Here is a 14,880-nt window from a genome sequence, read left to right on the forward strand (position 1 = left end):
AAACTAAGTACAGGGGGGGGGGAAAAGGAGCGACGTGGACTGAAACACTTTCTGCTGATGTGATCCTCGGACTATAAGATTTCTGGCTTTTACGCGCACGACATTCAAATCTTTGGAGCGGTTTCTGCAGCGCCACGGAGCATCTCTGATGTGTTTGTGAGATCACTGCGGGTTTCTTTTTTTTTTTTTTTTTATTCTACTAAAACAAGGAAAGGCAACCGACGTCCAGGAGGAGCGGAGGAGAGAGGGAAGCCCGAGTAGAGGCTGTTTTTCACTGCAGCAGGAGCCAGTGAGGAAGTCGTCCGGAGGATGAAGTCTCGGATGAAGCAGCGGGCTTCGCTCTGAATGAAAACCATCGGTCATCTTCATATTCGGACTCTTTTTTTAATCCATTTTTAAAAACTTTTTTTTTTTTTTTTTTTTTTTTTTAACTCGTAAGTGGACATTTACCAGGGGTGAACAATGAGGACTACTGGTGCAGTGGACTATTTGTACTATTGCATGCTCATCCTGCAGCTCATGCATCAGCCCTCCGCCAAGCAAGTGCTCCGGTACCGTTTGGCCGAGGAGGGACCCGCCGATGTCAGAGTGGGGAACGTGGCCGGCGACCTGGGCATCGTCGCCGAGTCCGGTGAGGTGACGTTCACCCTCGAGTCGGGTTCCGATTTTTTCAAAATAGACAACATCACAGGTGAGCTCACCACCAACGAGAGACGGATAGACCGTGAGAAATTACAACAGTGCCAAATGATCTTTGATGAAAACGAGTGCTTTATAGATTTCGAGGTGTCAGTGATAGGACCAGCGCAAAGCTGGGTGGATCTCTTTGAGGGAAAAGTGATCATATTAGACATAAACGACAACACTCCGTCTTTCCCTTCCCCTGTCCTGACACTGTCTGTGGAGGAAAACAGACCCATTGGAACCCTTTATCTGCTGCCCACAGCCACAGACAGAGATTTTGGCAGAAATGGAATAGAGCGATATGAGCTTATTCAGGACAATGGGGAGAACTCCAGGCGCTTGGGCTCCTCTGGGGATTCGTACTCGGGGAAGAGGAGATTTGAGGAGGGAGCGAGCAGGAGCAGTGTCTTTGAACTGCAAGTTGCTGACACTACTGATGGAGAGAAGCAGCCTCAACTCATCATTAAAGGGGCCCTTGATAGGGAACAGAGAGACTCCTATGAGCTCACACTGCGTGTCAGGGATGGAGGTGATCCCCCTCGCTCCTCTCAAGCCATTCTGAGAGTAATGATCACCGATGTCAATGACAACAGTCCCCGCTTTGAGAAGAGCGTGTATGAAGCCGACCTGCCAGAGAACAGCTCCCCTGGTGCCCCCATACTCCAGCTTAAGGCGTCTGACGCAGACGTGGGGGTTAACGGTCAAATAGAATATGTGTTTGGGGCAGCCACAGAGTCAGTGAGGAGGCTGCTGAGGTTGGATGAGAGCACGGGGTGGCTGAGTGTGTTGCACCGTATTGACCGTGAAGAAGTGAGCCAACTGAGGTTCACGGTAATGGCCCGCGACAGAGGCCAGCCACCCAAAATGGACAAGGCCACAGTGGTGTTAAACATCAAGGATGAGAATGACAATGTTCCTGCTATTGAAATACGCAAAATAGGACGCATTTTCTTAAAAGATGGTATTGCAAACGTGGCCGAAGATGTTGTGGTCGACACACCCATTGCCTTAGTACAGGTGTCGGACCGAGACCAAGGGGAGAACGGGATCGTGACCTGCACGGTGGTAGGAGATGTGCCATTTCAGCTCAAACCTGCCAGTGAGATGGAGGGAGAGCAGAATAAAAAGAAATACTTTCTACACACATCTGCAACTCTGGACTATGAGGCTACACAGGAATACAATGTGGTCATCGTGGCTGTGGACTCTGGAAGCCCCAGTCTAGCAAGTAATAACTCTCTTATCGTCAAAGTAGGTGACACTAATGACAACCCTCCTATCTTTAGCCAGAATGTAGTAGAAGTGTCTTTTCCTGAAAACAATGCCCCTGGTGAGAGGGTGACAACAGTGGCAGCCATTGACGCAGATAGTGGGAAGAACGCTGAAATAGCCTATTCCCTGGACTCATCAGTAAATGGGATTTTCTCTATCGATGCAGACAGTGGAGACATCCGAGTAAACACCATTCTGGATAGGGAGCAAACGGAGCGCTACGAATTCAAAGTGATAGCCAAAGATAAGGGTATAAACACCCTTCAAGGTTCTGCAACAGTGGTTGTCCTTGTGGCCGATAAGAATGACAATGAGCCAAAGTTCATGCAGGATGTGTTCACCTTCTATGTCAAAGAAAATCTGGATCCAAACAGCCCAGTTGGCATGGTGACTGTAATTGATGCAGATAAAGACCAAAATGCAGAAATGGGTCTTTTTATTGAGGAAGAGGAGGAGATCTTTTCTATTGAGAACGAAACAGGCACTATTTTTTCTACCCTGTCTTTTGACCGAGAGCTGAAAACTACTTACACGTTTCGTGTCAAAGCTGTTGACGGAGGTGACCCCCCCAGATCGGCTACTGCCACTGTTTCACTCTTTGTTATGGATGAAAATGACAACGCACCGACAGTCACCTTCCCGATAAACAGCTCCTACACCCTGCTCCCTCCCTCCAGTAACATCAGAACAGTGGTGAGAACTGTCATAGCCACTGATTCAGACACTGGCATCAATGCAGACCTGAACTATAGCATCATCGGGGGTAACCCCTTTAAGCTGTTTGAAATTGATGGGGGCACAGGGGTCATTTCACTGATGGCGAAGCTGGAGCAGAAGCACCACGGCCTCCACAGACTAGTGGTTCAGGTGAACGACAGTGGGCAGCCCTCCCAGAGCACCACTACGCTGGTTCATGTGTATGTGAATGAGACTCTTTATAACTCCACTATTGTGGAGGCCCAGGTGGCTCGGAGCCTGAGCACGTCGCTCAACACCAACATTGCCGGTGACCCCAACTATGACCTTAGTAAACAGCGACTAAGTATTGTGATTGGAGTAGTTTCTGGAATCATGACGGTCATAGTTATCATTCTTGTTGTTGTCATGGCCCGCTACTGCCGTCCAAAGAATAAGAATGGCTACGAGGCTGGCAAAAAGGATCACGAGGACTTCTTCACACCGCAGCAGCATGACAAATCGAAGAAGCCCAAGAAAGATAAGAAGAAACAGAAGTCCAAGCAACCTCTCTACAGTAGTATTGTCACTGTAGAGGCATCCAAACCCAATGGGCAGCGCTACGACGGTGTTAACGAGAAGCTGTCGGACAGTCCTGGCATGGGTCGGTACCGTTCAGTCAACGGAGGGCCAGGAAGCCCAGATCTGGCCCGTCACTACAAGTCCAGTTCACCGCTCCCCACTGTCCAGCTTCACCCACAGTCACCAACAGCTGGAAAAAAGCACCAGGCAGTTCAGGACCTGCCCCCTGCCAATACCTTTGTTGGCACCGGAGATAACATTTCCCTGGGATCTGACCACTGCTCTGAATACAGCAGTCAAACTATCAACAAGTACAACAAACAGGTAAGAAGACACATTTCAGTGTTCTTTTGTTTTCCTCCACTCCTCTTAAATGTCTTCTGCTTCTTCCTCTTAGTGTTCTCTCTGCCATAATGCTTTCTGACAGGGCTAGTCTCAGTAGTCTTGTTGCCTTTATGGTGCTAATGTGTGTCAAGTTAGCGGTATTGATCTGTTTTGGTTTGGAGTGCCATTCACATGTAATATTGAAAGGGAATGAGAAAGGTTCAGATTAACTTAGGAAGGGATACCGTTACTACTTGACCAAACACGTCCACCTTTTCCTCTTTCATCACGGCATGTGTTGACGCTGCCTTTTCCGTCAGGGGTGTCACAGCCACTCACCTTGGAAAACTGTGTGCCGACGTGTTGTAGACAGCTCGCATAAGGGTTTGGTTTGCAGCTAGTTCATCCCAGAGGGGGAGCGTAGCCGAGGCCGGCTACATTCCCCCCTCGGCTGTGTCAAGCCCTGCCCTGCCCTCCGTCTGTGACAAGGCTACCTTTTTCTTCTTGTGAAAGGGAGAAAGAACAAAAAAGCAGGCCGAGGAGAGGGAGGGAGAGAGAGAGCTGCATGGAGGTTGATGCAACTCGAGCATGGCTGTGTAACTTTTGTGAGTCAGTTTTACAGTTTCTGCTTGAGTAGGACCATCTGGCCAGGAGGTCATATTAACATTCCTCTGCGCTTTGAGGCCCGCGCCAATCCATTGACCTGCTCGTGAAAATGGGCATTTTTATATCGCCTCCCACATTTTTGCCTCAGTGTCTTGCACTCGCCAATCTTTTTTTCTCTTCCTATAAATGTCTGCCATCTTGTGCGTCGCCTTTCTTCCCCTCCACCCTCATCCTCTCCCTCCAGCTCGTCTTGCCTTGCCTCCCGTTATTGCTTTGCGTCCTTTTTCTCTCTCAAGTAACTCTTCCCTTCCATTTGCAGCGCAGGTAAAAGTTGTAGGTGGCATAATTCGATATTAAAATTCTAGGAATTGTGTGCTTTTATGGATCGGCTTTTTGCACTGTTAGGTGCAGCAACAGCATGAGGCAGAGTTAATACTTTATGAAGCCAGCTGATTTGCGTATTCGGGGAAAAAAAGCATTATTTTTGTATATATATATTTTTCCCGCCTCTATGGCAGCCTAATGCATTATTGATCTTTTTTTTTTTTTTTTTTTTTTTTTTTACTTGGTGTCAGCACTGTTCTAAAAATTTTGGAGTGGAGCTTGCATAGTTGCATTTTCTTTTTTTCTTTTTTTTGCACTTTCTGCTTTCCTGTTTCCTTTTCTCTTGCTATTTTTTTTAATTTCATTCTTGTTTATATTCTTTATGCCCGCTGTGTCTTTTCTCCCTCAAACCCTCTTCTGGACCTGTGATGAATATCTGTGCATGCCTTACATCGACTTGTGCTCTTTTTTCTTCTTTTATTTCTTTATTTTTTTAGCCAACCCATCACATCCCATTACAATGCTGCTCTTTGCCATGCCTTTTTTTTTTCTTGCAGTAGTTTCTTTTTTTAATCTCCACTCTCATCTCTCTATATCCCTTTCCCTTCCCTTCTCAAATCATTTCAGTCCCCTTTTTACTTCTCTCCCTTCTCTTACTCTGCTGTGTCTCTAACAGCTTCTAATATGGTGTATTCACTGAGCTGCTTCCCAGAGTGTGAGGAGTGCTGTTGCTTTCGGATGTCTCCTGCATAATTAAAAGGGCACTCTATTTGCTGCTGCGGCAGCAGCATGTATTGTGTGTCACTATGCTCCACTTATATAATTATTTATTTACTCCCGACATTAATGCTGCGGTAACTTTTATAGAGTGTGCATTTGTTAGAGGGCAGCATCCTGGATAAAACTCAAACGGGGAGTGTTTTCTTTTGATTTATGGGTGCCTGGTTTGGATGTTCAGATCGTGATAAGAGGGCAAAGGGAAGTGTTTAGAGATGGAGTGGGAAACATCATGTTTACTAGGTGATGGAGCCTATTTGAGGTTTAATATACACTCACCAGGTATTTTTAAATTGCTTTTTTATACCCTATGGGCTCAGTAAATAGTTACTGTTGATGGATTCAGTCGGTGTGAACAGGCCATAATTTAATGACTGCACGGGAGATCTAATTGAGGCGAAGGTGTGCGTTCATGTGCTCCAATTATGGCATTAAACAGCTCCCACTGTATTAGATTAAGTACTGGAGCGGTCATGCTCTTGTTTTTAGGGAGACTGGATCTAAAAATATTCTGTTGACTGCCGAGTGCCACTATAGCTAAAGACATAATACAACACTCAAGGACACTCATGTGCCTCAGTTCCAGGAACAATTTACACAAATTATGGACAAAATTATGACAGACGAATACCATTATCATCACTTTTCTTCTTTCTGTAGAGACACACACGCAATGTTTTAAAAAAAAACCTGGTTAGATGTATTTAATTGACAAACATCCAGGTAGATTTTTTTATTTTATTTTGTATTTTGTGCACATATAGGCCTTCACTCACAACTCTTCTTCTTTGCCCCTCTTTCTCTTTTTTTCCATCTGTGGGAAGAGATAGAGACAGGCGCAAGAAAGACGGCCCTGTTAGTGGTATAGAGAATGGCCCCCACTGTTTCACAGGGTACTTGGGGTTGGGTGGAAAGATAGAGGGAACGGCGGGTGGAGAGGGACAGAGAGAATAGTGCTGACCATTGACTGTAATCTCCCAAGGTATCGGGTTCCGTCGTTTCTCCTTCCTCGCCCACCTAATCTTACAATAACTGCACAGGGAACCTGCTCCGGCAGGTAACCAGGCAACTGAGGGAGTTTATCAGTGAGGCGAACCTTTCTTTTTAGGCCGTCAGACATTTAAACAGTCATTAAGCTGAGCTAACTGTGAGGGAGAAGCCGGCGTGTCACCCAGCAGCTGTCGAGGGCTTGAACGCGAGGGGCAACCGACCTGACATTTCATTTCTTTCAGTAACTCCACTGATTGTGGCTCGTGTTATTCATATTTTACCTTGCTTTCCTTTTCTTTTCTTTTCTTTTTTTTTTTTGCAATGTGCCTGGAACATTTTGCTCAGCCTGTCTGGTCTTTAGACATGCCTGAGTTCAGCCATTGCATCTGAAGGCTGATGAGTAGTGTATTCACTTAACAGAACACTTAACTTTATTACCTCTGGCAGTCGCTTCTGTTCTATCTAGTGCCAGAAAATAATGCCGTTCAGCCATAATGTAGTGAGGAATGAAATCACTTAGCCATTGAATTAGCACAAGCCATCAGCTTTTGTTTTATCATTGCACTTCAAAGCACCACTTGTGCCCAGGTGGATCACTTTTAATCAGTGGTGAGGCACAGCAGCTTGTACGCTGTGCTTTTGTAGCGTAGCCCCCTCAGGGCAGGCACAGCTCCGGTCTGCACACTTATACCGGGATATCTTGCCTCGGGGCCGATGCAGAGAGCATAACTGGACGTTGCCCTTAACCCGGCTCCCACAGCTCGTCTGCCTCGCTCGGGCCAGCTGTTCCCGCCGTGCCCGCTCTTCGCTCTCCCGCACAGGCCGAACATGGCAGTGGAGCATCTCATTTGCATAGGGCAAACCCTCACCTCGGAGGACAAACAATATCGCCATGCAAATGGGGGTCACCTGGGCCCTGTTTGTATCCAAAACGTAGGATGTGATTGCCCTTCCATGTCCCAGGCAGATCAGGAAACCAATATGGAAATGTAGTACTTTGCCTCTGGCCTCATTTGTTTGTGACTGAGAAAATTGTAGCTGCCTAAACACCTACAAAAAGCCACAACCGACTCAACTGAAACTTACATGTAGAATCATGTGGCTGTGGCTTATTTGTGCAACATTTTTTGCCTTTGTGTAGAGAATGTCCAGTAACAATGAGGGTTTTATCTTCAAAACCAGTTTGGTTTTGAGCTCTGTTGAGGCTAATGGGGTAATTACTTCAATAAGAGGTTCCAGTAAAGGCTTGATGGGTTTGAGCATGTCTTTATAGCCACATGATTGATGGTTCAGATCAAAAGCAGCAACTGTTGTCTTAGGAATTGAGAGAAGTCAGTCGCTCAGGAACAGACAACTTTGATAATTGTGAGAGCCATAAAATGGGCTAAAATGTGACTAACCTGTTTTAGTTTAGGGACATATCAGAACCAGGGCTAATAATTGAATAAAAAAATAAAAGAACCGACAGACTGGCTAATTGTATAAGTTAGTTTGGTTTTGTTTTTCAAATTAACCTGCATTTCACATGTTTCACCTTGAAATGCACTTAACAGGTCAAAAAAAACAACTAGAAATTGAAAACCAGGACAAGACAGCAAAATTGGGTTGAAATTGACAATCTGGACATCTTGCATTTCATATGAATTGCACCGGTGTGCAATGGGCCGGTTTGTTTATTGCCACATTATTATTAACCGTTGTCTTTTTGTACTGCCGACTGTGGCTAACGCTATCAAAATTGTTTTGGATCTATTACGGCTTAATTCAATCTCTGGCTGCTCAGGCTTGTGTTGTTTATGTTCGGAGAGGGAAATGGAAGGAGTAAGAGAGCACAGTAATACTCATGAAATTGCAGCGGGCAGCATTTTCTGGTATAATTTGGTTTGGTGATTTGAATGCATTTGCTCTAAGGCAATTACTAATCTAAGGATTAGACTTACCTGATATGCAGGCAGAAATGGTGGAGGCTGGGAGAGAAGAAAAACTAGAGTGGAAGATTGCTATAGCTAGTCACTTTGCTGTCTGCTATATTACCTTGCATAATATTTTAATACCGAGGCTTTCCTTTCACTCCGCGCTATCTATAGGGGAAACTGTGAACGGTACTGCCTCATTTCTGTTTCTTTGTCCTCTTCTTCTGTCACCGCGTTGCTCCCTCCTTTTGCATACAATAACCACTGTACTCTCATCGAAAAAGGGCAAACCCCCCCCCCCAAAAAAAACGCGTGATTAAAGAAGCCGAAGTAGCCTCAACTCATCTGCAACATTTGTCATGATAAGATGTCGAAAGACAGAGGAAAAGTGGGGGGAGCCAGGCAAAGCAAGAGACAAGAAATTTAAGCTGCATGCCACCTTGATTGCTCTCCACGCTGCTGATTGTAAGTGGCAGTGTCGAGGATGCCACCTTCTTCTCGCCGCTTCTTTCAATTTGATGTCATTGAAAATGGAATTTCATTTCATACTCGGCAGCGATCGCATTAGATAGGGCTCACCAGGATAAAGCCGATTCATATTTGCAGATTTGCCTTTTCCTGTGGCACTATCAATCACGGCGCACTCGCCATATTGCAGACTTGGTTTTTTTTTGTTTGTTTTTTTCCACGGCGATTGTTAGGAGGAGTTTGTACAGTAAATTGACTTTTACAAGGCTCCCAAGGTTTGTGATATGCTATGCTAGCCTGCTTGTTTTCTCTATAGCTGTCCTGTCGTATCGACTCGGGGAGCCAGAACCAGCTAAATGAGAACATCACTTAGCTCCACTGCTGTACAACCCTGGGGAATAGTCCTGCGTCGACGAGTTAAATCACAACACGGATCAAACGTGAGGCTTATTGTTTGTGAGACTAATAGGAAAAACAGTGTTTTATTTACTGTGACATTGTACCTCGTCAGAATTAGAACAATCTCTGGCAATGTCAGCCTCGTAATAGCGTGATTTATTGATTTTATTGGCTGGTTTCTTAAGAAGGTCGCGGGACATTCGGTGTCTTGATGTTCAAACGGGTGGAGGGTTTGTGGTTTTTGCGCGGCGAGATATTCTTGAAGAAGTTTGCCTTTAGTGTGTGTTTAAGCGTGTCTCAGTCTGCCTCCCGTTTCTTCCTCACTCACCGAGGAGGAAAACATTTTGATGTGTCGAATCAATCACTCCCTGTCAAGCATGTTGCTCGCACAGGTCCAAGGTGTCAAGGGAGCTGCCAGCAGGGTCCGTGGCCCCCCGTCAGGGGGCGGCGATTTAAAACCCCATTCGGCGTCAGCCGTGTTGTCACATGTGGCCTTCGTGAAAATGAGAATACGAGCTGTGAAAAGCCCTGGCACGTTGATCCATATTTTACCTCCTACCCCCCCCACCCCACCCCCACCCAAAGTGCCACTTTTTACTCTGGGAGCCAAATGGGGAGCTCTTTTAGTGCAAAGTGAACTTTTTTATGAGACTGAGCTAATAGGTTAAGAAAAAAGAAGAAAAAAAAAGGGGGGGGGGGGCTTTAACTGACGTGCTGTCTCCTGAGAGGGGCAGAGGGAAGAGGAGGGAGGTTAGGGTAAAGCCAGGCGTGGACTCGCGTGTATACATAATGGTGTTGACAGGGGAGAAGTTAACAAGTTCACCGATGTAATTGGAGCGCGTTTAATAGGTACAACCTTCACCCCGGGTTCAGGTTCACGTTGATTTTATTATTTTTGTTTCTGAGGCGCTGACAGATTTGCACCTGTTCTATCTCTCTTCGAACCCTCGACACCCTCCTGACTATAACCTTCCTCTTTTGTATTGGGAATCCACTAAAATATTAAGGTGGGCTGAGATCTCTTGACTGCATAAGACAAAGTAAGAATTGTCTGCAATAAATAATGCATCTAAAAGCCTTGTGTTCTCTCGCTCTCTTTTTTTTTTTTTTTTTTTTTTGTTTTAATCCAAAGGATATAGCTTTTTATTAACAGGCTGCAGTCACACATATTTCCTAAGCAGCGGAGAATGATGGATACGACTCGAGAAGGGGAGGCATAGGACAGCTTGACTGCTTCTATTAGCCCTGTTTTGGTGCGACTCACACCATGTGGCCCCCAAATGAGATTATATGTGTATGAAACAGGAGGCAGAGCACTCACCGACCATCCATCAAAGCCTCGGGGGGACCTGTGTGAAAGTTGGTGCATGTGTACTCAGTGGGTACACTGGCTGTGTTGCTGTGCACGTGTAAGGGTGTGATAAAGCATGTGGGCGTACAGTATGAGAGTGTGTGTGTGTGTTGTGTGTTTGCGTTTCCTGTGAGGGCTGGAGAAGAGAGCAAACCCGGGCCTCCACAGTTCAGCCTCTCCATCATCTTGCACGCCTGGCTCATGCACAGCGACATGCCTGAGAGGGTTTCAATATCCTGTGTGCGCGCGTCGGTCGCGCTCGCGCCGCCGTGTTTACCCAAGGAATGCAGTTCATTATATTTGTATGTGTGTCTGGTTATTACATACACTCTCTCTCTCTCTCTCTGCACACATGCGTTACGTACGGAGGCAGATGGAGGCCCGAGGCAGGAGCGATACTTTATCTTCACCTGTTAAAAACTCACAACCGAGCATCAGTAGTCTGGCTGGATGATGCGCCTTTTTTCTCGCTTCTCAGTAATCACAAGTGCCCTTGAGCAAGAGACTCTAACTCCCTTGCCCCAGCTGAGCTATTTATTGGATTCTGCTGTGACTAAGGCATGTACTTTTCACCCTGTTTATTTTAAACATGCACACACCACCTGTATTGAAGATGTGTGCAAAAAAAAAAAAAAAGAAGAAAGAAAGAAATATTCATTAGCAAAGCGCTGGCAGGGGGCAGAAGAAGCCCCTGTATCGATGAGGCTGTACCTGGCAGAGAGCAGGCTATTAGCCAGGCCCGATAAATCTTGTCAGAGGCTGGAAGAATCTGCCTGCCTGCTGAAGAATGAAGGTCATGGGGCAGCTGGAGTTACGACCGGCCTCGCGGGCTCGCTGCTATCAAATCAACTGAAATATGAAGTCCAGCCAGTTCTTTTCTTGGGAATGCAAATTTTTCAATTTGCTTCACTCATGTTGCTTACCTCCCTTTTCTCCCAGCTGTTTCCGTACGAAGCAGACAGCAGTGTAGGATTAACGGGATGAAGGACTCTGTGAGTAACATCGGTTTATTGGCCATTTTTAGTGGCTCCTGTCAGCGCATGATTGATGCGATCATATAGTTTGATGGTACAGTTAAAGGAAAAACCAGCCTGCTTTCCAGGAAAACACAAAGATTGTTGTATTAATCTTACTCATTGGGGTGATCACTCCCTCTAGTGGTTGTAGTAATTATGACAGGAACAATGAAGAAAATCAAGTGATGGGGAAAGAAAAAAAAAATAATGGATTCAGGTTTGTGGGGGGGTTATGTGTGGTGGCTGGAAGGATGACTGTATGGTTACATGTGTAACGTCATATGAAGTTTACCTTGTGTAACATGTCGAGTTTTAAATTAGCGGTGTCAAATATAAGGCCTGTGGGCCAAAACATTGGTCATTTTTAAGAGGTCAGTGTCATTGTGCATCAGAGGTAATGTAAGGAATCTCACGGCAAAAAAAGGAAAAAAACAAACGGACAGCAAAAAAAACTAAACTCTAAGTTCAAATGTTCCCCTGTGGAGCTGTATGTGCTCCCTGTGCTTCAAAGGGCTCATATTTTTGGCATAATCCCCCCAAAAAACTGACCCTAAGTGTGACTGCTTGTGTGGATGAATGTCTGTCTCTTGTTGTACCTGCAACCTGTCCAGGTTCGCCCACTGTCTGGGATGCTGGGATTGGCTCCAACTCTCTGCAACCTGAGAGTGGATGAAGCAGGTATAGCAGATGGATGTTTTTTATTTTTTTTAAAACCTGTTTTTCAGGCAGTCTGATCAGCTGCAAAAAAAACAAAAAATAAATAAATAAAGTTGCTTCACTCATTTATCCAGCAGAAATGCCCCAAATAGGATCGCAAATACCCACATTTAATTTATTGTAGTTCACTTAATATGTTTTAGTTTTGCAGCCCTGTTAAACAAAATAAGCAATTTAAGTAAAATCATTATGTATGACTCCCTTGGGCCCATTGTACATAAGGATTAAAGGCACTTTTTACCACTTAATCGCTACTTAATATCATCACAAGCTGCACCTCAATTAACACTGAGCCGATGTTTACCGAATGGAAGTAAAACGTCAGTATATATGTGTGATCTAACCTTTATTGATGAGAGAATTGTACTCCAGTAGGGAGAAACATCAACTTTAAGACGACCAGTTTCACGGAAGCTGTCGGGCGCTTGAATAAACTGCATCGTGGATGTTGTGACTGTATCCCTCATATGTTGCATATTCCCATAGGTCTGCCCTTTTGGAAACTTCAATATAAAGTGGAGATGACTGTAATGCTGGCCTTCGTCAGACAAATTCTACTGTGGATTGAGGAGTTCCAGACATTCAATATGGTTTCATGTATTGATTTGCGGCACCTTGCCCTATAGCCTGTTTATTATCTAGCTAGCTTTCACCTTTAACTCTTTTTTTTTTTCCCCTGCACAATCCCAGGAGATGAAGTCCTCGTAGTTATTTCACCTCCTCTCTTACCTGCAACAATGTTCCGGGTAACAACTACAAATAGTCAATCAGAGTGGCCACAGGCAAAGAGCAAGGCCTGCTGTTTTGGTTTGTGAATGAGTGGGCGAACTCAGGTGCCTAAATTATACCGTGTTCCCAGCTTTTCTCAGTTTGCTTCAATTATGGAGGAAGACAAACTGGGGGGGGGGCTTAGTAATCAAGAGCAAAAGACTGGTCTTTGACATGGTTCATTTACTCTGACTTGCTCCAGTGCAACACTTGGGACACAATAGCCAATTGTAAATTACAGAGTGGATTCAGTGGTGAGAAGTGCCTTGAGGGGGGGACCTAGCCCACAGAGGCGGGGGAAAATAGGGAATGTTGTTACATTTGCTGCTGTTTGGTTCGAGGTTGATGAGGTCTGGGATTGTGGGAAAGGCAAGGATATCAATCAAATTGACATGTCTGGAGGCGGTAAAATGATTAGAATAATGGTAAACAAAGGCGCTTAAACATGAGCAGATTTTTCATATTTCACCTCAACTTTGTTTCCGGGACCAATCCGTTGCTTAATAAGTTCAACTTAACGTCAGATTCATCACTTCTAATCTGCCCGTAATGATATATTAATAACAGCCTTCAGAGGAAGGAGGCAAACCGCTGCGAACATAAGTGCATAAAGGAAGCCTATCACACGGTGAAGAGCTCTTATGAACTGGTGACGTGAGGGGAGCTCAAAGCGACTTCGACAAGCGGCAAAGTGCCGACACGGGTGACATTTACGAGTGTGTCATGGAAGATCCCCAGCCGGACTTGAGAGGGGAGACAGTTACTTTCTGTTTAATCACCATCAGGATTCTGCGGGTGCAGCAGCAAATGTTTGAGGAGCGCAGATTACTTTCCCCCCGTGAAGCCAATTGCGGGGCCGATCGTTTGATGTCTACGCAAATGCGCTTAACATGCATAGACGCTTCTGCCTTCCCCTTCTCTTTCCTCCTGCGCGTTTGAAAGATTTACGTCTGGGTGTGTGTGTGTGCCGACACTTTCGAATGCCTTTGAATAGGCTTTTCTTTGCGGAGGCAGCCTCTTCTCTCAGTGAATTGGGGACATGACATTACAATTGGAGACCTTGTAATTTATGTTTAAAATGCCAGAGTTATCCGTGCCAGCGTGATTCTGTTTGAACAAGGGGAAATACTGGCTGGGGTCCTCAGTCACTTTTTAAACCGTATGCCTGTGTTTGCTCAGGAATCCTCGGCGGGCTATCTATTGTTACTATGGCAATATACCACCGCCGCCGCCGCCGCTCTCGCCCCCACCCTCCACGACTTCTCCCATGGCCGTACGCCGGGAGTTTTTTTTTTTTTTTTTTTTTCAAAAGCTTTTTGGTACTCTCTCATCTTGCTTGTACCCGGTAATTCAGACACATCAATGCCAAAAGCTGAGCTCAGGGGCAATATCCCCTCACGAAAAAGAAGAAGTCACTTTTTTTTTTTTTTTCTTTCACAGCATTGGCCTGGAGTTGGATGAGGCGTGAGAACGTCGTGTTCCGCTAAACTGTTTTGATAAAGCCATCTGGGCAAGCGGGGAGCATTTCAAAGATGAGGGTCCCTGAACAGTAAATTGGCAGCAGTTTGCTTTACTACAGTGGGCTCATCTCCTCCCTGTGTCACTGTTCCTTAGGGAACCTTTGGAATCCACTGCCCTTCCCACTTTGAGTTCTTGATTCATGAGATCAAATTAGACAGCCAGACAACATCAGTGGTTGCACAATGCTTTGCTCTTTAACTCAAGGCCAGTATTTTGGCACCACTGCAAATGTGGTGTATTTGCCGGTTAACCATTTCCTACATCCAATCCCTGCTTGGGAACTTGTCTCCGACACTGTGAAACTCGTCTAAAGTGATGGAAAAAGGCAACACGGGATGGTACTGAGGATTATGACAGACGTGCAACAGAGCCCACACACTGGTAGGCGTGTGTTACATACAGTATTTGACATGGAATATTGGACGCGTTTCAAGATATACAAATTATTATTGTGGAATGCACAATGTGATCTACAAATGTCTGCAATTGTTTA

At 45.4% G+C, this 14,880-nt stretch overlaps 1 protein-coding gene across 1 annotated transcript in view; it reads left to right on the forward strand.

Moving 5' to 3' along the window:
* Nucleotides 1-462: 462 nt before the first annotated feature.
* pcdh7b (protocadherin 7b) overlaps nucleotides 463-14,880 on the forward strand; it is a gene marked incomplete at both ends in the record, with an annotated part of 116,034 nt that continues 101,616 nt past the window's right edge. Inside the window, 1 exon segment of the mRNA XM_080485862.1 lies at nucleotides 463-3,537. Within this exon segment, the coding sequence (XP_080341988.1) occupies nucleotides 463-3,537 (3,075 nt within the window).

Source organism: Lipophrys pholis (assembly GCF_963383615.2).
Source record: "Lipophrys pholis genome assembly, chromosome: 18".
In the NCBI taxonomy this organism is placed as follows: domain Eukaryota; kingdom Metazoa; phylum Chordata; class Actinopteri; order Blenniiformes; family Blenniidae; genus Lipophrys; species Lipophrys pholis.